We start from the raw sequence: 22,280 nt of genomic DNA on the forward strand, positions 1-22,280 counted from the left end.
ATTTTGAAATATGGAGATGATAGTTGTTGCTGCCAAGGGTTTGAGCACAAGTTCTTATATTAAGGAAACAATTACTTTCTAAAACACCCAGGTTAGTCAGTCATTTTCAGGTCATAAGATTTCCGTAAGCATTTAACTATGACAGAAAAAAAAAAAAACAAAGCAAGAAAATTCACCCTAACCACTCCCAAAATAATCTATATTTATTCAGTTGATACTTTTCTGCAGCATTGTAGTTAAATAACTGAATACAAAACTGTTTGATAGGTGTGCTGCTACGTTTTTGGCATTGGTACATGTAATGTTCAAAATATTACACATCTACTTTATCATTATTCTTTAAGCAAAAAATTATTATTCCTACAAAAAAAGTAATCAAACTATTTGCTCAGACATGTTCCACTCTGTAGTTCAAAGAAAATGAGATCATGCCATATAAGGAATTTAACATAGGACTACTTGTATTTCTAATTATCAATGAAAATGCACCATTAGGCAAATCCTTTCCCTTCTTGCTTTCAGATTTCATTTCAGATAACCTGCCTCAAGAAGATGGAGATTTTCCAGTCACGTAAAAACGCTCTGCATTAGAAGACAGGAAGCATTAAGTATAGTACTGAAACCCTTAGAGGTATGAGGAGACTCCTTCAAGATGAATAATGGCTACAATACCAGTAATGACTCAAGATAACATTACTAGAAATGATCACAACAGCGCAAAATGTCAAAGAGCATCTTTCTTGTCTGCATGTATCGGACTAATAACCAGCGTAGCTGTTGGCTTATTTGAAAGAATTCATGCGTTTAAGAGAACATTTTTTATTTACTCAGCTGTGCAGTTAAACTAAAGCCTCTAAAGCTGCTTAATGTTCTGATGTACAGGGCATGGAGCAGTTAGCATAATTGGTTTTGGGAAAAATTGCAAACTAATTGTTAGTTTGCAGGTACAAGCAATGCGTACCATACAAGGGGGCTGGTAAATGTATTTCTATAAGGTTTATTCCATAACGGATGCCCATGTCTTTCCTCTTGCAAAATAAAAAAACAACAACCAAATTTTAAAGATTTATCTGTCATTCTCTTCTTCAGAATTACAGGTGACTCTTTCCCTAGTACATTATTATTTCTTTTAATTTGTCAATGACAGTGTTGGAAAGCCTGAGGCTCCTATAGATGACAGTGATGGAAATAAAAGCCTGACCAACAATTCACTTAAGTGCTTTAAAGATCAATGAACCTAGCAAACATTTTCCCTTTTATCATTTCATTAGGTATCACAGCCCAGGAGTAGGGATTTTTTATTTATTTATTACCTTGAGACATAATCAGGTTTTGCAGAAGGAGAGCCAAGCTGCCAATGTGTCTTTGAAGTAGAACAAGTGTCTTTTACTGATATTTCTGCAGAATTCTACTATACACATCTTGGGCTCTGGATAATGGGTGGATCAATCCTTTGCTTCCAATACCACAACACCTCATTCCCAGTATCTCAAGTAAATACAGCATGTGTCCCAGTGGGAAAAAAACCCTCCAGTGATCCTGTGTGGCCATTTTAATTGGGCCCCAGTGAGGTGAGGCTTTCTTTCTGCATCAGTTGTTGGTATAGTTTTAGCTCGCCTTTCTTCTGGGAGGCCTTGTGATCTTTTCACGGTCAAGCACAAACACATTGGACAAATATCTTTAAACGTCAATGATCTCGTCCCCAGCTTTGTCAAAGTGCAAACTGCTTCTGGTGCAGTCCAAGTGACATACCTGATCGCAGAGAACTAAAGTTTCCTTTGAGTCACTCAGAGGTAAAACGGGTAATGTGAATGAGTCACGATAATTCATTCTTATCCTTGGGGAGAATCGTTTTTAAGCGAGGCGCTGGCCGTGTTCTAAGCATGCTGTAGGTCCAATTATATTAGATAATTCAAGAGCATGTCAGCAGATCCAGTGACTGCTCAAAGGATACTCAGAAAAAGGACTGGACTTTGGACTTTTACTATGAACACCTAAATATCTGCTTTATGTACTGTTCTTTTATATGAATGTTCATTATTCTATGTTTCCCAACCTATATGAACCATAAGGAATAAACTGTTTGTTTACAGATATTTTAGATATTCAAAGTAATGCAAAAGTAAACATAACCCATGTTTTTTACTTCTATGTCTCTGATGAAATAAAGTGTTTCCACAAGATGATGGTGCTACAACCATGTTTCACAGTGGAGTGTTAAGGGTTATTTGCATTTTTATTTTTGCCCAACACATAAGGTTTGCAAACAGATCAAAAATGTAAATTTTGATCTTATCCGACAAGAGAACTTTAACCAATAAGATAACATTCTAACAATTGTGTCTGTAACTTGTTTAATATGTACTTTGGTATACTCTTCTACTCAGCAAATTCATAAGGGTGTATCAATAAAACAAAATTGATAACTATATTATGATGTAACTGTATATGTTAACTGAGAACAAGAACTCTGTTGTAACTATAATGTTGGTTAATGTCTATAATTTAACTTAATTTATATAGAACCTTTTTCGTTATACTGACTACGTAAAGTGGCTTACACAAGAGCCACATTCACCCAATCGCACTCACACACCTGCAAAGGTTTATATACATACACAGGTCGTTTGACAACTTGTAGTTACGTGCTTTGCACAGGGAGCCACTCCTTCTGTCAGCAGAGTTATGGAGGGCTGTGCTTTGTCCTGAAATTCTTTTTCCTTGTTTTAAATTAACTCCTCAATGTCAACCAAGCTGCCTTTTCCTGCCTCGTTACTAAAGTTTCTACCTCCACACACACTCTCTTCCACACAATTACTGTGTCCTGTGGCAAGCTATAATGGCACCTTCCGGCTTTCTAGTGGCTTTCTCTTCCAATCTCCATCACAGTCATATTTGTGGAATGTCATACAAATGGTTGTTTTGTCAAATGATTCTTCCACCAGAGCTTTCAATCTATTTAGCTCCTCTAGCGTTAGCAATGAGCCTCTTATCTACTTTTCGGATAAATTCTCTCCCTAATCTGTACGTCTGTTTTAGTATCAGTGACATGCTCAACTCTTGAGATTTTGTCTCCTAAGCTAACCCTGCTGCTAACATCTCCAAGAACCTTATTGCTCACCTGTCAAGTGTGTTCCTTAGTCTTCAAGAGCCTGAATGATACATAAAACTCTGTAACAAAACTGAGATTAAATTTTACACGGGTACACTCTATTTATTAGATAGGTCATTATGAAGATAATTAATTGTCCTGAATCTTAATTCAGAATATCAGACAGAAGGGGATGAATACATTTGCAGGATGAACTATTTAGAAATTTCATTTGTAAAAAAATAAAAAAATGCCATGTATGATTTCAAAATGTGAACAACTTCAAAGTGTATAACAATTTTTCCAAAGACTTGTCAATAGAACCATTCACACGCACACACCCCCGCACACGCCCACACACAGAATAAAATTCACATATTTTTTAGACTTTTCTGCCACCATGTTATATTCAGTTTGAGCAGCAAACACCTTAGACAAGAGAGACAAGTAGCTGATCAATTGACTTACACAACAGCAGAGCTACGAGGAAATAGACAAGTGTTATCACCCTTAAGGCTGATTGGTAAACGTGTTAGCAATGGGGGTTCATATAATGCATGTCTGGACAGGAATATGGCAGCAGGGGTCCAGAGCTAAACAGAGCTTTCCCAGTTAACTGAGCTTCAGTCACAAGAGATATTTTCTGCCCTCCCCCTCTGCCCACCATTCCACAGAGGCCTTGAGTTGTCACAGAGCCCCACTGTGCTGTCTTGGAGACCTGTTTTCACACACAGGGGATATAACACTGCACCAGTAGGTGTGGGTGGGTGGGTGGGTGTACTTGAAATGCCATTATCCATTACTATCAAACCATGAAGCCTTTATCAGTGGCAACTGAACACAAAAGTAGATCGAAACACAACGTGAGACCAATTGCTTGTGGATTAACAGCTCTATGAAAAATTATTTTCATTATCATTAAGCTGAAAAGACAACAATTTTGCCAGAAATGTGAATAAATCTTACCTTCTTCCATGGTGCGTGCCGTCATGGACTCGCTATCCGCCCCCTGGAACTCATTGAAATACGGTCGCACCTTGATCTCATAGACGATGCCTTTGTTCAGACCAGCGAGTGTTACGTCCCTCTCCGAGGCAATCCTCATGTCCTGGATCTGCCAGGGCCCGGGGGAGGGCAGCCCAGAAGTTTGTCGGTACAGAACCCGATAACCTTGAATAAACTGGGATGGGTTTTCCACCTTTAGGCAGGGTTAGAAGGGAATCGACAGTCATCCGAATGCTTATTTACTTAGAAAGAGAGACAAAAACTCATACATTATGTGTATGCATTTGCTTTTTTTAAAAAAAAATCTAATGTTCTTACTTAATTCATCACATTACAAATACAGTTTAATATGTATGTCATTGGGATTGCATGAGACAAACCAAAACAAAACACCATATAATTGTGAAGTGATAGACATCTCAAAACATTGAGATGCATTCTTTTATTTTCGCTCCGGAACTTCAGATTCTTTGAGCCACTCTTACATAAATTAAGGTTGGTGGAGGACTTGCCAGTTCTTTAACAAACCTCTGAAGGCTTCACGGGGTTTTATTTACAAATTACACATAGGAGGATTTTTATACTAATTAGAAACTTCTAAATGTCATTGGGTATCAGAACAAAGGCTGTAGATGCATGGCACGCCTTTAACAAGTGTATTTGTATGAAAACTTCCCTCCTCTTCAGACGTTATGCACTATATTGCATTGATCTATGACATAAAATGTCAATTAAATTATTTAAATTTGTGGCTATAATTGACAAAATGTGGACAACCGCATAATCTTCTTCCTCAGAAAAACATGAACTTTTTCTAGCATATTCCCAGAATGACCCTGTGGGTAAGAAATGGTTGAGTTGAGATTGGACCTGTGATCTAATAAGTATGAAATGAGGAAAACCAGCAGGAAACTGGGCCAGTGACACGATTTTCATCCTGTGTAACAGAATGCCAAATTAAAGTTATTAGATATACAATATTAGAAATTGGAAAAACAGTAAATTTATGCATGCAGTCCTTCTCTCTGGAGTTTTATTGCATTCAGCAAAAGTGAGTTTTTTTGTTTTGTTTTTTTTTTCTAAATGAGGCCAAGTCTATCCTGGCTCATATACGGCTTCGACAATCAAACCTGTGGTGGTAATTAATATGCTAGTTCTTATCAAAAATGGACAAAGATCAAACGCTTGTGTTATCATTCTGTTTCAAAAATCTAGTTTATCACACATGGATGCCATTTTTGGAAAGCATTAGGTAACAGTCTGGTTCCAACCTATCTGAAGTGTACTACTTTGGAAGGTGCCATAGAGACCCTGCCAGCAGAGTAAAATATTATTTCCTGGATAAAGTGTTGCCTGCAGACTGAACTCAAAGGTGGGCATGCAATTCCTAATGGTGATGTATTTAGCCTGAACACAAACATTAGTCTTTATTTTAGCTTCACCTCAATCTAATTTAAACAGCAGGTGTTCACACTGAATGTGTACCAGTAATGTCATTCTTGCATGTGCCAACTTGCTCGAAACACATAGGCACACAAAAGCAGAAAGCTTAAGCCGGTTTTCAATACATTATCAAAGAGGGATAAAATGCACAACTTTAAGCTTTTTCCCTAATTTTACATATTCTCACCGTCCACGTGACCTGCACGGAAGTAGAGCTAAGGACCACAGGATTATGCATGTTGACCACAACATCTCCCAGCTCCTTCTGCACACGACGATGGTCTACTCCTTGCACTGTGGGACTAATGTCTGAGGGAGAGAAAAAAAGAGATGTAGTCACATAGGTCAAAGATAATGAACACAAATGATTTACTGCAGTTCGGTCTTATCTCCTCACCTTGTGTCCGGACAGGCTCAGACATTGGGCTTGGATCCCCGAGTCCTTGAGCATTTACAGCTCGTATGATGAACAGGTACACAGTGTTTGGTCGTAGGTCCTTGACAGTAAACTCGGTGGTCTTCACATGGTCGGCCACTGTTTGCCAGCTATTACTCACAGACTGACTGTAATAAAGAATGAATCAAATTTAACACCCAATAGACTACTGCCTATGTGCCTTGTGTTTCTGTTGCTGAGGAAGATAGGTTGCCTCAGGCTCCAGCATTTCTTTGCATCTAATAATGTGGCATGCATAATTTGATCTCCCGGTAAGTCAGAAGAGCATAGATTTTTCGGACGCATGCACCACTGCTATGGAATTCCATGCAAGGGCTCCTCAAATGTTGCTACAAAGTTCCAAAAATAACATGACTTACAGACACTCCATCTGCACTGATACGGATTCACTAATCTCACCATGTCAAATCCAAATATAGACATAATGGGAATGTCCAACACTATCATAATGCTCAGGAAGGAGATGGCTCCTGTGTCCCAGAGAGAGGTTTTGGTCAACAATCTGTATATCTACCCCAAACACATGAGTACTTCCTCACTTTTACATTGCAGACTTGTTTTGATAGAAACCGCCCTGGCTTGCTTGAATTCCCCACAGAGACCCCTTACATCTGCTGTTGCCATGAAAGTTTGGGTCACTAAGTGTTGCTCGTGGGCATAGGTCACAGACATACCCGAAAGCCTCAATGACATAGGAGGACACTGGGGAACCCGCCTCTGGTCCCGGTTCCCATGACAATGAGATACTGCTCTTGGTAACGTCAGTGACCTCTGGCTTGGAGGGCGGGCCCGGGAGGGCAGTTGTGTTGTGCGACATGAAATCCATGAGGTCAGTGGAGTCTGAGGAAGGAAGAGAGGATGAATTAATAACTCTTAAACTCAAAGGGAAGGCTATGCTTTATACGCCTCAAACTTTTTCACAATTTGTTGGATTACAACAATGAACTTCACTACATTCGACTGGGATTTTGTCATAGACCAACAAAAAGTTGTGCTGAATTGTAAAGTAGAAGGAAAATGATTTATGGTTTTATTTTTTTTGTTTTAGAAATAGCTGAAAAGTGTGGTGTGCAACTGTACTGTCCACATCTAAAGAATTTGAACTCCATTCAATATGATGGAAGTTGAAATATTTCACAAAGAAAAAGATAGCAAAACTTTAGTCTGTTGATGAGCAGAGCTGGTATGAAACACGCCCCTCCAAACACTTACAACTTCATTTGAATATTGCAGCAAATTGCTCTGCAAAGTACTTACAAAAGTATTTGAATACATACACTTTTCAGATTTCCTTTTTCAAAAAAAAAAAAAAAAAATCTAAAAACCATGTATTTTCTTTTCACACTTCAATTATGCATTACATGGTGTTAGGCCTGCCACATAAAATGCCTTTAAAAACAAAGGTTTATGGGTGTAAAGTGTCAAAACATCACAAAAGTTCAAGGAGTATAAATACGCTTCCAAGGTACTGCAGCAGTGTGTTAATCTGTCAGATGAGATATTACCACAGACCTTTAACATCCAAGTAGGCACTCCAAGATGTTTCTCCACTGGAGCTGGTAGCAACACAGGTGTAGAGTCCGGAGTCAGACAGCTATGAAAGCCACATTATGATATTATTAATGATATTATTATTATTCAGCTCATATTTAATGTCCTACATGACAGTCTAATTCCAGCGTTGCAACACAGCATTAAAAAAACAAACAGTTGGAAGACAGCACCACCGATTAAATCCACCCCATAAATATTTTCCACAGATCCATGTCACACATGATACTGCTTTCAAGTTTGTTCTCTGTCCCTGTGTTCAGCTGAGTGCAACAGCCTTTGTAACTGTGATCCCTGATGGCTTTTACAAGCTCCTGCGTCAGTCTGGGTTTTTGAAGGAGGCTTGCAGCTAGCACTACAGTAAAAACGCATTAACCTTCCCCGGCCTGCATTTGGCACGGGGAAATCTGTAGAGTGGATAAGTGGAAACTTTACCATTGGCCAATGAAAAAAAAAAAGAGAGAGATGCCATTAAAAGCTCACATTAATTTTCTTAATTGATTTTCTCCAATAATGGTCACATGCCATTCCCATAACCATCAACATTCCCATATCCACTGCTGACACAGGAAATGAGAAATACGATGAATTTTTTTTTTTCTTTAATACCGGCAACATTTAGGGAGACTTGCGTCACTCCTCTACCTCCTTCTCCCAAAAGAAGGAAGAAGTGACATAAGAATGGTGCTTTAATATGACACTGTGTGCAGCAGATTCTTCATTATACCACCATCTTCAGGCTCAACTCACCAGTTCCTGTACCCTAGTCCTTGAGTCAAACTGCTGCCTCAGAGATTTAAACCAAAAAGCAGCGTTTAACGACTTATAAAAATCAATACTTGCTATTCATCTTTTAAAAGCAAGCTGACTGCACTTGTCCTCTTGAATTACGCTCGGCTGAGATCACCTGACAAACAAACAAATCTCCTTTTATTCTTCAAAGTGCAGCATCGGATTCGATGCACAAATATAGCAATAATAATAATCCTGATTTTTTTGTTCCTCTGGTGGCTTTTGATTGTGAATTAAGATAATACTCAAGCTTGTGATAATGTAAAGCATTTCATATTTTGATGGGACACATCAGCATTTTCGCTTTGACAGTTTCATGGAGCTTTTAGATGTTGTCGTCAACAGCAGCGTTTTTCTCCCACCATGTGCTCCATTCAATCACAAGCACTTTTGAAAGTCCCTATTTTCCAGATGGTTTCAACGGAGGACTTCTGAGATTGTTCCATCTAACAACCCATCTGCTGCATCAGGTTAGAGGACCTGACAGAACCACTTCTGGGTGAAACTTGTTTTCCTGCAATTATGTTTAACACTTCAGGTTTGACAAACTGAAAGGGATGCTTGTGAAAGCATCATGCTCCCCAGCCAAATGCTTTCTATAAAACAGTTTAACCCAGAGTCAGTGAGACTAAATGATAAGTTATCTCTTATAATTTCTGCTTTATACTAGGGATTTGTCAAAATTAGGGGTGAAATCAAATATCAAGACACACGATCTTGTAATTTAAAAAAAAACACAACATTTTAGGTAAAGTTTGACTCTGCACTTGTTAGTTGCTGTTAGGATATGAGCAGCATCTGGTGATATAAACAAGCTAGAAGGTCACTGTAGTTTTAAATCTGAAAAACTGAAATATGTAGAATGATCAAACCTGAACTGGACAATTCTACCCTGAACATATATTCCCTAAAATAAAGTTTCAGATTTCAATGTTCCAGCATTTTGGTTGCAGTGACTACTTTCTTGATATGTGAAGATGAATCGGCATACAATGATCTACATATTGACTAGACTAACTAGATTTTAATATTACTTTGAGCTGTTTGAATAGCAAATTGATGCATAGTTGAAAAGGTGTGATTTTATCCTGTAGAGGTTCTTTACAAAGCTGCAAAAGTATGACATTGCAAAGAGGCAAAAGCACAAGCACTGTTTTAAGGGCTGTGAACAAAACAATAAGTAGTGTCAAAGAAAACATAAGCTACAATTATTTGGGGGAAAATCCACTCTAACCCACCCTTGTGTTCTGGATCTGAAGGCTGCCGTGCTCAAGTAAGGAAAACCGTGGGTCTTGTCCAAGCAGATTTGCCCCATTCTTCCTCCAGGTGACTGTTGGCTCTGGATCTCCTGAGGCCTGGCACTGGAGGATGGACACGCCTCCTAGAGCTTGCGTTTGGTTGGACGGGCCCTGCCGGATGATGGGTGGTGGGCGGCCCTTGGAGGCTGATGGCAAAAGGCGATTTCAAACAGTGTTATTCAAATTCTTTCTTACCACTGTTATTTGGTTTTCACAGAGCAAAACAACAGCTTGCTTTTCTAACTACTTGTTACGGTTCTGGAAAAGGTAGCTGACCTTCTCACAAGGTGTTAATTTGCAGCTGCAATAATTACATCAGCGGCTGCACATCCAACATGTTAGCGTCTAGTCTGATGGATTTGTTGTGAGGGGAAGTGACTGTTTTGCACAGCCTTTCTGCATCAGGGTGGTGTACTCATGGCACTGCAGCACACACCTTTGAGCTTTAATTACTAGGTGAGGATTAACGATGCTTCACCCGTGGTGCTAATTACCATGGCTTCTTTATAACACCTCTCACACATTCATGCCTGTCCTCCCTCATCCTACTGCGTGACTCATGGCTGCACTTCCTTCCCCCTGAAAAAAGCCCCCCTCCATTCGCTAGCAAACAGATAAAACTAAACTCTGAATTAGCATGCCAAGCCAAACAATGAGGCACTTCTTTTAAAGCTTTTTTTTAGGGCTTGTTATATCATGCAGGATACAGCCTTCGGACTTTGAAACAGTAATTTCTGGAGTGCCGAATCTCTCTCTTAGCCTCGTAACTACTCCTTGCTTCCAATTTCCTCACCACTGTTATCAAGTGAGTCTCCATTCACAGAAGAGTGTACAGCATGCTCCCGAAGTCTTTTCCTTTATCACAAGTCCCACAGCACAATGAGCCAGACAGCATTTCAAGCAGAATATCAGGTACAAGTAAATACAGCATAATGTTCTAGAAGGGAAGTCATGTGCGACTCTTACAGAAGATTAATAGTTTGGTTTTATGTAAAGAGTTGCTTAAAAATGACACTATGCTGAGAATTTGCTGATATGTTAAAGGTTTCAGTCATTTCTGGATAAGAGTGAGACCGCAGGTTTCAACTGGAAGAAAGTGGACAGGTCTACTGTAATGTGGACACTGTTGCAGACTTCCAGAATAAACATCTGGAAAAAAAAAACTGACCTCTTGAATTTCCGGTCCATCTACTATTTGATATACAATAAATGTTATGAGATATGGATCGGGAACTAAAGAATTGATGATGGACGGACAGCTGGATGGATGGATGGAGAGAGATTTTGAAAATTTCGTATCCCTTTTTCACTGGGAGTAAGCACATACTTTCCTTTTTCAATCATAAGATTGGTCTTTGCTGGAAAAAAAGGAACATTTCCATGAAAATACCCTGTCTGTAAGGCAACTCATCATCATCCCAAGTGATTGAAGAGCAAACTATGATATTAAAGTCTTGCTCTTTTTCAAGGGGCACTTCTGTATCGAAATGAGTCATTTTGTCCAGCTTTAACCACCAAAGTAATAAAATGTTTCTGTCAGAAGTAACTCTCACACCCTAGAATCTTTGTTTCTGCTTTTTTTATCCACTTAATACCACACATGTAAAGCATTAACACCCATATTTTTGTCCACATACACATCTCTTTGCTTTTGCATGATGTGATGATTGAGTGGCTTTATGAACGTAAGCTATTTTTGGTACAAAGATGCTGAACATATGAGTAACTGCGTATTTTAATCTAGCCAAATACCATTATTTGAAGTTTAAAGTGATTTTGTCAGATACAAATTCAATTCAGTAATAAATAGTGCATATTTGCACCTTTGAAAACTTTTTATCCACATGTAAACCCTGTTGTGTGATGCTCCACATGATAATCTTAAATAATTCCACAAATGGAATTCTGCAAGCTTCCAAAATCCCCCAGGCCTCAAGCCAACACTCTCTCCATCTCTGTTTACACCCATCTGTCAAAGACGTTTCTCCCACCGCTCGCATTTTACACCTAACATTTTGATATTGATCCATCTCCTCTGAGTGACAGAACAGAAGTCATTCTGACTCCAAAAAAACCCCAACAAAAACAAAACACTTCAACAGATGTTAATTTAATAATGTGTGGGCGAAAAAAAGCAACAAAAAAAAAAGCCAAGAAACAAATGAAATGAGGAGAGGAAACAACTCCCAGCTGCCAGCAGCTGAGCACTTAATGCTGACATTAAAGCTTTGATAAAAATATAAAAAATAAAAAATGTAAAGTGTCTCTTCACAAAGCAGACATTTTTTTCCTGTTTTAAACTGTTTTTGCCTTTTAATTTTTCCATCATAGAGGGTTGGAGGTGAAAAGATGATTGAGGGTGACTGGCTTTTAGAACTTAAGAGATCTTTGTCAGGAAACTACAAGTGTGGGCAGATGCTGCTGTTCACTGTCTGCCAAGCTGCAAGCTTATGTGTTTGTGTTTCTCATGAAATGAAAGCACCATAGGGATCACAGGTGAAGCTAGACCAACATCAAACACACACTCCATTTATAATGCAAGTAGCTAGTGTGGTGCTAGAGTTTCATCAATATTGCTGAAGTAAAGAAACCTCGACCTAATCAGTGGCTCGGGATTGAATTGGGCACTACTCCAGCAGTAGATCGCATAACTAAAAATTCGTGCTCTAAAAGTAGACATTTTCTTTTCCTGTAAATGAGGACGGTGTGCATGTGCTACTGTGTCCCGCCTTACCGTCTGCTACCTCCAGCTGGGCCTTGGCCATGATGCTGCCTGCCACTGTGAGGGCTTGGCAGATGTAGTAGCCTGCATCTGAGCGCTGTACAGATGATATGGTCAGCTCTCCATTCACAGACACAGACACTCGGTCGTCCCCCTGTACTGGTTGATTGGGAAACAGCAGATCCTACAGAAACAAACGTTTGGAATAAATGTAAATTGAGATTAGATGTTTTCTTTCTTTACTGATGTGTGATTTTTCACTAAAGCAAACATATATTATAAAAAAAACATGTATTGACAGATACATACTATTTTATTATGGAAGATTCAGCTGCACTGGAAAACGTCAAAGAAAGCCAAGTCATATTACTGAACTATTAAGTAGCATGATTCAGTTTCTATATAGTTGATAGTGTAAAAATGTCCCAACCAGTTAAACTATTTGGTTTCTTATTCTGATGTACATTGGTGTCAAAGTTTCAGATGTTCTTCTTTAAGACATTTTTTTTAAATCCATTTGGATGACAATGGAAAGAAAGAAATAAGTGCTACAATTAGAACATGTCTGCAGTACCTGATATTCTAAAATGTTATGTGCAGTCTTGTTGAATAAAGGGGGTCAATGTTTCTTTTGCTTGGTTAGAATTACAGTTTCTCACCAAAGTACTGCTCCTGCTGTGATAATCTGCACTTATGACCATGAAATTGAGGCATCAGGGCTCTGTGCCTCTGCACCCCAGGCGGACCAACTGATGGACAGGAAAGGACGTTAGCCTGCTTTCATTATGTCTAATGACGCTAATGCAGCACATGACATTGTCTCTCGCAAAGTGAATTGGCTCGTCAGACAGGCGTGGATTGATAATAAATGACCACTTCATTATATATATGTGGAACAGAACCACATTCTGTTCTGACCTGGGTTGATCCTTTTAGTCGAAGCCGCTTCCTTTTTAATCCAAACATTTTAACTAAAGCGTTAGGTCTTTGTGGACGTCAGTTTGTGCACCAACGGTTGAAGCAAAGAGAAATGTTCCACATATTCTGAAAGTTGAAATCAGTGAGAGTGAGAGGTTTAATGCTTATGTTTTGGTAAGTCTGATTAAAGTCACGTCATGTACTTACATAGGTAACATTTGTTAATCTCTTCATTTATATGATGTATTCCTTTATTTATAGTGTATTTACCCGAATTTTAAGATATTTTGTTTCAGCTGTATATCAAGACAGGATATCATGGTAAAAAATGCTCCAGCATCACTTTTCTACACCTTTGACCCTCAAGCATTCACAATTTGATCAACAGATAAAAGGGGTTGGCACAGATTTTTCCACTCCATGAATGCTGCAGGTTTCATATGTGATGTATAGCTCACATGTGGACATCATGGCATCAACACAACTCAAATTCTTTAACAATGATGTTAAAACAACATTATTCAGTTTCATACTATTGAATGAAAACACCTGGCTGACAGAACCATGCAAGCAGAAGTTGAAATGGAATTCAAATTTTCCAAATATAAATTACTAAGTAAAACATTTTCTGATCATTTGGTGGTATTAAGGGTTCATTGAAATGTCATTGTTAGATGATCAGAAATTATGGTGACGTCACAGCAAAAGTAATGCACCTTATCCTGACACAGCAGCATATTTTGGGATTAGGGATTTAATTTCGCGCTCTTGATCCCAATACACCCACTATCAAAAATCAAGCTGCGACAATAGAGATACTTCAATACATGACCAGACCTGATTACAAAATCCCCCAAAGTCTCCTCACACATTAAAGTCTAAGTAGTGTGTTTTACATTGATTTAAATAAATCTAATGTGTGTTTACATTATACAGCATGTGTAATTTTAAATCACATGTTGATATAAAATGATTCCCAATCAGTGTTTTGAATTTTCTTATTCTGTATAGTTGACCACTCTAATACTTCTACATAAGAGACGAGCCAACTTGGTCAAAATGCCAAAGAGTTAAAACTGCTAATTTTAGGAATTTATTAAAGCTGCAAAAGATCACAAATTGTGTTTTATGGAATCTTCATTTAATATTTGTGATGCCATTCCTTTTTTGACAAATGAAAGAGCTCTTGATATTGAGACATAACTAATCTAAGTTAGTCCAGATGCCACAAAAACAGTGGCCCTATGACACAATTTAAAAATTGGGGCCATTTTCTGCATTGTATTCTTACACTACATATTAAGCCTAAAGATGTGATGAGTCAAATACTATCAAAGAATGAGTCAAATATTATCAAAGAAGGTCCAAAGTTAATATTTTCTACTCAAATGTTTAGAATTTTTTGTAAAATGCAGAAAAAAAGTAGTTACTCTGTTGACCCTGAACAAACCTAAGTTAAGTCTTCAGCCTTTGGAAGACAAGTCAAAGTCTGTAGAAGACAAGTCTAAGTCAAGCTTTTAAACTTGACAAGTCGAAGTAAAGTATGAAAGCTTTATTTTTGCAACTCAAGTTCCAACCTCTTCAAATTGCTCACCTTGCTGCCTTCTCTTTGCCAGAAAACTGTTGGCTGAGGTTTGCCTCTGGTCACACAGGGAAAGGTAGCTGTCCGTCCCTGAGCCACAATCTGGTCCCGAGGTCGCACCACAAACTGAGGTGCTTCTGAGTTTGAAAATGAACAAAAAAAAAAAACATAAAAAGGCAATGTATTCTAGTAGACTTCACATTACTGTTAGACTATATCATGAGTATGTGTATCTCTACTAGATGAAGAGCTGAAAGCTGAAGGATTTCATGCACTGGGTGTTTTCTTTTCATTGAACTAGTTCTTATTTCTACTAGTCAAACAAGCCACTAAAATGTCATAAATTTTCAAACTTCATCTCTTTTGTAGTGTTTGAACTACAGCACGTCAATCACACCTGAACCCACATATTGGAAGAATTCAGAATATACATATTAAGTTTTCCAGTGGAAGTCAGACGTTGATACAGAGCAGATATGCATGTCTAAAAAATACTTGATGACTGTGCTTGTGGAATGCAACAAGAGCTCATGCATACTGAACATGTCTGTGATTGAAAAACAAAAAAAAGAAATAAAATAAGCACATGCACAATGGGATCACCTCTTACTTACCAACGGGGCGAGCTGGTGACACAACAATGGTGTGGGTGACATTGACACGCAACACAGAGAGAAGGAAAGCAGAGGAGCAGAACAGAGGGACAGGAAAAGAAAGAAATGAAAATCAGAAATGAATGAAATGGAGCTGGGTTTCCATCCATGAAGCTCAGGGACAAGAAGGGTAACTCTGTCACCAAAGCAGGGGATGGCATGGAGTCTAACCCTCACAGCAATACAAAAACCCACAATCCAAAATTTATTTTAAAAAAATACATGAATGCAGTTGAAATATCTGTTTGATAACCAAACAGATATGCAGCATGTGATACAGACCTAGAACAAAGGAGATTTAAAGACCAATAAATAAAATCAAACCAACTGAATAGAGATTTTCAATATTTATATTTAGTATGAGCTGATACGAGACTGCCATGGTAGAAAAAAGCAATGGTTTGAGTGAATCGCTGAATTCACACCAAAAATATGCTTTCTGCTGTTAAAATAATATTTTAAATAATTTAATTAGTATTAATAATAGTGAAATTAAAGATATATGAGTTTTTATCATATCATGCATTTATTTGTTTTTAAACACATACTTATGCAAACACTTTCTAAATTTAATAGTTGTGCTCAAGTCAATAAGGCACCAAATATTTTACTTTTTGCCATTATGCTTTTCATATAACAACACAATAACAAGTGGATCATTTAACCCATATCATAAAGTTAATTAGTTAATTTATTATTATGTACCATTTTCTCAGATAGTCACCCTTAAGAAATAGTTTGTTGAATAATTCAAGTTGTTTTGAAATTGTTAACTCTTAGAGCCTTCATTATGTTGGTACAGGGACCCAAACAATGTGTAATTACAGTCACTACATACTACGACTCTCTCAAGCAGATACATGGGGTCACTGACATTAATGGCTTTTTAAAAATGATTGACATTGGGAATACAAAACTAAGCTCCAAAATTGCATTGGAATATTATGTTAACAGCCAAACTATCAATAAGTCATATCAAAACATGAGACTAAACATGCTATTGTTAGCCTGGCAACTTATCTAGAAAAAACAAAAAAGAATTGTCATATGTGACTTTCTTGAAAGCCTTAGTTGTATGTATGGAGTCAGAAACAAATTATGAATCAAAAAAGAAATAGAATGTTTTGCAAGTTTTGAGAGACATATTGTCACCTTTCTAAAAAAAATGGCATAAGTCATTTTTTGTTAAAAGTAATTTTGGTAAAATAAAAAAATAAAAAATTACGACCTCTTTTTGCCAAAAGATGAATTAGGCAAAAAAAAAAACCAAACAAACAAAAAAAACACTTCAGGCAAAAAATTACTTAGGCTATTATTACAGGAAGATGACAATATTACAAATGCCTTCCAGAAGCTCTTGTTGCGACAAGATACTTGTCGTTTTTCAAGACAAAAATATCAAGGAATGGTTGTGCCCTTTGCCACACATGAGAGCACCAGCAGTTACCCACCTCTGATGGTCAAGTAGGCCGAGGCCTCGGCTTTACCCACACGGTTCTCTGCTACGCACGTAAATGTCCCTTGATCGCTAACAGATGCCTTTTTTATCCTCAGCAGGGAGTCCTCTCTGTCATATCTGATGTCATACCTGGAGAAGAGGTGTTAGACGTTAAACATTACAAGTGTAATACAAATAAAGATTCTAAAGCATGTAAATACAAATTCAAAAGTTATTTCTGTGATGCAAATCAGCAAAACAAACATTGCGGTGTGTAAACTTGTGTGTGTGATGTTTTGCATGGAAGCTCTAAAAAGGAAGTGTCATTTTTTTTGATAGAATAACAACAGACTTTCTCAGGCAATTGCTAGGGATGGGATGAAAAGAAGAGCAATTAAACTCAGAGATGAAGGCACAGAAAAATGAAAGGAGCTTTCAGTTAGAACGCTGATTGTTCGACTATTTCAATATTCATAAAGACGCACAGCCCACACTGTAGTGTGGGTTGTTGGCGTGTTCATGAGAGTGTGTGTCTCTGCGACAGAGAGAGAGAAGAAGAGTAAGAGAGAGAGGGAGGCACAGACAACAGTCTGACAGTAAGGGAGTGGCACAGTCTGACAAACTGAATGTGATGATTGGGCCAACCAGTAAAACATAACTAATTCATAGAGATGTTCCATGTTTTTGAGTGTATCCATCAGCAAAGCAAACGTGAGACGGCAGCAGCGCAGTTAAGAGTGAGAGAACCATCTCAGCCATCTGAGTTTAGATAAGCGTCTCGAAGGGCCAAGAGACGAAATGAGTAGGGGAGCAAGGAGTTAGGTCTCCCTCTCTTGGGTCCCCTTTGGCATGAAAGATCTTGTGAAATTGTCTAGCCAGCCATGCTGATTCAAAGATGGAAGACAAGTCAGGCAGAGAAATGGTACAGAGAGTGAGAAAAAGTCACATTCGAGAAAGATGTTCCAAAAGGGTGTGGGCAGAATATCGATGTGGGGGATGAGTTGGTGGGGGTAGTTATGGAAGTCCGTCCAGAGTCTGGTGAGGACTCCATTCACAGCGCATCTCTGACCCAGATACATATGTCCCAGGAGGCTGGTAGGTTTTGGAAAAGAATGAAAGAAGTGAAAGGAGGAAAGTGAGGGAAACTGGTTCTAGAAATAGGGCATAGTTTACAGTCAGACGGTACAACCTAGGTTGGTAGGCAGGCTGCCAGACAGAGAGCTGAGTAATAGTCATCTTAAACATACCAGCCATGACATTATTACTAATAATTGCTCAAATGAAAAACATTCACCACTCTGTTGTAGTGGTGCCCTCCTACAAAGTATTATCTTCTTTGTAGGAGAATATAAGCAACATGTTAAAGGTAAACAGGAAAATTAAAACAGGTAAGATAGTGAAAAACAGAATAAGATTCAAAATTCTTCAAAGGAGTCAGCAAAAAGGAAAATTTGTTAAATGGCAGCTAGGAAACAATCACTTTGCTGTGTGAAGATGAAGTATGGCGTCCACTTTATATTAAATACAGTACTTGTATATTACTAAATTTTAACAATAGTCTGACAGAATAGCCAGAGATAACAAAGCATCACAGTTTATTCTATGTGCTGCTCCATTGACCACTACTGCCTTGCTTTTATATCCAAAGGTTTTTACAACATCCCTGAACAATTGGAGGATATAACCTGGTCTTTTGTTTCAGTTTTGCAGCTTGTTGTACATTGTTAGTTACTGTGACGGGTCCCACCATCATGAACCCTTTTATTGAACAAACATGTTAGCAAAATCTGAATAAACTAACAGCGTAACAGAGCACCCTGCCAGCAACTGGCATATGTTTTCAAAAGGTTTAATTGCCTTTAAAAACATGTCTCAATTTGGTCAACAAAGTGAAAATAATAATTGCAACAGACGTTGATGGTTCATAGACATGGCACATATTTCCATTTCAGTTAAGATATTCAATTATACATCGCTGTTTCTTTAATGAATTTTCTATTGATTTCCTGAGCCAGGCAGGTAACATGTGACTGCAGCATGGTCCATACATCAAATAATAAGAAATGTTGCTAATAAGAAAGAGAAAACCACTCAATATTAGGAGGGTGGTCATAATATTATGGCTGCTCAGTGTATTTAATGTTACCCACTGTTAGGGATTAACCCCACAAAGTCCAACAATGACTTGAAATTATTAATATCCAATCCATCTGTAAGAGTGTTTGGTGATAAATTCTGCAGTAAATTCTGATATCAGTTGTGTGTGTTCTTACACTGGATTGCATCATGCTGTACTGAAGAGGCCTCATGTGGTTCGAATTACACGAGCATCCACACATCACCTCCAAGACACACCCATTTCTCAAACCTTTGTGTGTTATTTGAGCAGAAAATATGCTGCTAATTAAAATGTTTGACATGCATTTTTGAATACTGAATTTTAAGTATCCTTTTTTAATTGCCCTAATAGGTAGAAGTGCTTAAATGTTCTTATTTTCACAGCTGCAGCACTCACTGACAGATGTGATTATTATGGACTGCACACATTCACTCCCAGTCCTCACCTGCCACGAGGAACATCCACATCCTCTTTTTTCCAGTGCAGAGCAGGCGGTGGGTCACCATGGACCTGACATCTGAACTCCACACTCTCATCAACTAGAACCACCTGGTTCACAGGGCGCTGCATAAATGCTGGTCTTTCTAAATGAGGATCGCATACAGCGTAGGTATTAATTAGGCAAAGGGGTTAAATATTGTTGGCGCATCGAGAGCCAGTGAATATTTCTGCACTTTGCTGGTTTTTAAATTATGCACCGAGTGTAGAAGAGATTTCCTACCATATACTGAAAGTTGTGCTTTTTCACTTTCCCTTTCTCCAACCATGTTAGAGGCCACACACACATATATCCCTGAATCGCTCTTCTTAGTATTTGAAATGGTCAGCTTTCCACCTCGGACCTGAAGAAGAAAAAATTAGCTATCCACTTTAAAGCAAAATATGTCAAACTGCAACAAATTATTAACGTAAATGCAAGGTTAACATGCAATTTTTCATTAAACAACAAACAAGATGATTGACATGTTTCTACGATTTTTTGTTGTTGTTTTTTCTAGGTTAGCATCATAGCTTCACATTTTATTCTTCTTTGTTGTTACCACCATGTCCTGTTTTTGGAAAATGAACCCACCATGACCCTGTCATCTTTGAGATCCAGTTGAGTTTTGTCTCTTCGCCAGAATATGGTCGGTTCAGGATGCCCGCGCGGAGGCTGACACTCAAAATTCGCAGTTTCCCCAACCGCCACCACCACGTCCTGTGGGTTCTGACGGAAGTCATCTCGCAACACTAGAATCAAAAGCAAATGTAACACAGAATCACATTATAAATATGATGACTTATGATTTCTTTAAATATTTTACTTCCTCCAGCTGGTTTGGAAATCAAAAAGTCACTCTTAGAATAAGTGGTCTTTTCTTTAGTAAGTATTTCACAGTTTTCTAAAATAGAGGCCAAGCCCTGGTTGAAGACTGCAAAGTGCAAGTGCATATAGCAGAAAGATAAGAGAAAGATATAATTCACATCAAGAGAAATATCACAAATAAAACTTTTAAGTCCACCTACAGGCTTAGTAGCAAGTTCCTACAATTTTGATTAAACATTTCAAAATTAAAAGAAAAAAACAAATACATTGACATTTGACTTAGCTTTATTGGTCAAAGTTTATAAGTTTTTAGTTTGTGATGTATATGTAAAAAAAATCAGTAAAGAATTCACCATTAAAAAATAAAATAAAAGCTTCATATTTTATACAACCACACAAGGTGGCCTCTCCATTTTTTTGGAGAAAAATCCCCACAGTTTCTTACTCTTTAACTATAAATTAGTTTCCTTTAGTTTGAGTTTATTGAATGTAGTGTAATAAAAGAAGAAACAAAGTTATATACAAAGAAATAAATTTGTAACAACCTTCAACGTTACAAACAATGCAGATGTAAAAGACAAAAGACACATTTTCTACATAATTTACGTGGCTGCCTCAGAAGGTTAGCAAAAAAGAAAAAAATAAATGTTCTGGTTAAGAATAATGCCTGATTTTCATGTAATAAGTATGAGTAAAAAAAAATCCTTGCATGTAATCTCTGCTTTGGTAAATATAAGCAGCTTGTGGTCAGTGAAAATATTTATGAGCCAGTGATGTCATGTTTTAAAGCCTTAAATACCAGCATCAACTCATGGGTATAAGAAGGTTCACTGTGGGCCGCAAACTGAAGGCTGTCCATAATAAAAGTACTGCAAAAAACTTTCAGTGATGAGATTGAAAGAAGTCAGTTGTTCCAATGAAATCGCTAGTTTGGTTGAGTCTGTTTTTCTGATGAAACCTTGGAAAGACAAAGCAGAGCCTGTCCTTTTGCAGCAGACACGGCATCAGGCCTTGGACTCCTGAAAATGCATTTGCAATACTCCGCATACAAATTTGAAAAGAAAGTCCTAACTGATTGCTGACTAAGGGTATCAACTGGATCAAACAGTCCTTCATAAAGACTTGTGAAATTGCAGAAAAGCCTGATTTAGGAGCAAGGTTGAACACATTTCAAAACATCTAAGTGATAGCAACAAATTTCAGATATGTGTTCCAGCACAATTATAGTACCTGTTCTGAAATATATATATATATATATATATATATATATATATATATATATATATATATATATATATATGGAAACTCCTTGATTACTCTCTGCAAGGAATCCACACCAACTGGAAGGAAGACAACAACTATTTTATATAAAAATAAAACTCTCAAAGCCAAGTGTGGGTAAAATATAACACTATTCCATGTTTATCTCACATCTACACACTTTTTAGTTCATTAGAATTCCATTTTGAACAGTTTTATCATTCCCAAGTCAACATTTTCATTTATCTAAGAATATCTGCATCTTATTTTCATTATTCCAACAGTATGTGTCAAATAATTACCGCGCAAGCCAAGAGAACGCATCCTGACCAGATGTATGAGGTAGTTAAGGTGACGTTAAAAGGAAAAATCTTCAAAGTCCATAACGCTGTCAGAACTGTTAAACAAATATCTGTTTAAAAGCTGCCGCCGCTTTAAGTAGCTGCAGGAAAGACTGCACTGTACGCCGTCATTGGGATTAGGTTTAAAAATAGAGATTGTACGTTGGATCCTGCAATGATTTGTAACTTCTTTGCATTAATAGCTTGTGACATGTTGTTTTTGCAAAAAGCCTTGCTGTAGGCCCGTTTTAAATAATAAAGAGCAGTGTGTGACATCAATCATAGCCACAAAAATAAAATACCA

General features: G+C 37.8%; 1 protein-coding gene across 5 annotated transcripts in view; it reads right to left on the bottom strand.

The window, feature by feature from the left end:
- The window catches only part of LOC114153346 (roundabout homolog 2-like), a 106,084-nt gene that overhangs the window by 33,131 nt on the left and 50,673 nt on the right, over positions 1 to 22,280 (bottom strand). For 3 of the 5 annotated variants that reach the window (XM_028031833.1, XM_028031831.1, XM_028031830.1), the window contains exons 3-15: positions 20,142 to 20,299; positions 19,791 to 19,911; positions 19,515 to 19,653; positions 16,964 to 17,100; positions 15,474 to 15,485; positions 14,872 to 14,996; positions 12,372 to 12,543; positions 9,578 to 9,783; positions 7,509 to 7,590; positions 6,671 to 6,836; positions 5,937 to 6,103; positions 5,727 to 5,848; positions 4,058 to 4,289 (exon numbers count right to left, since the gene is read on the bottom strand). In XM_028031833.1, the coding sequence (XP_027887634.1) occupies positions 4,058 to 4,289; positions 5,727 to 5,848; positions 5,937 to 6,103; positions 6,671 to 6,836; positions 7,509 to 7,590; positions 9,578 to 9,783; positions 12,372 to 12,543; positions 14,872 to 14,996; positions 15,474 to 15,485; positions 16,964 to 17,100; positions 19,515 to 19,653; positions 19,791 to 19,911; positions 20,142 to 20,299 (1,839 nt within the window). The remainder of the gene's footprint in view (positions 1 to 4,057; positions 4,290 to 5,726; positions 5,849 to 5,936; positions 6,104 to 6,670; positions 6,837 to 7,508; positions 7,591 to 9,577; positions 9,784 to 12,371; positions 12,544 to 14,871; positions 14,997 to 15,473; positions 15,486 to 16,963; positions 17,101 to 19,514; positions 19,654 to 19,790; positions 19,912 to 20,141; positions 20,300 to 22,280) is intronic. The other 2 variants (XM_028031834.1, XM_028031832.1) reach the window with 1 other exon arrangement.

The sequence above is a fragment of the Xiphophorus couchianus genome, chromosome 11 (assembly GCF_001444195.1).
Source record: "Xiphophorus couchianus chromosome 11, X_couchianus-1.0, whole genome shotgun sequence".
NCBI lineage: Eukaryota > Metazoa > Chordata > Actinopteri > Cyprinodontiformes > Poeciliidae > Xiphophorus > Xiphophorus couchianus.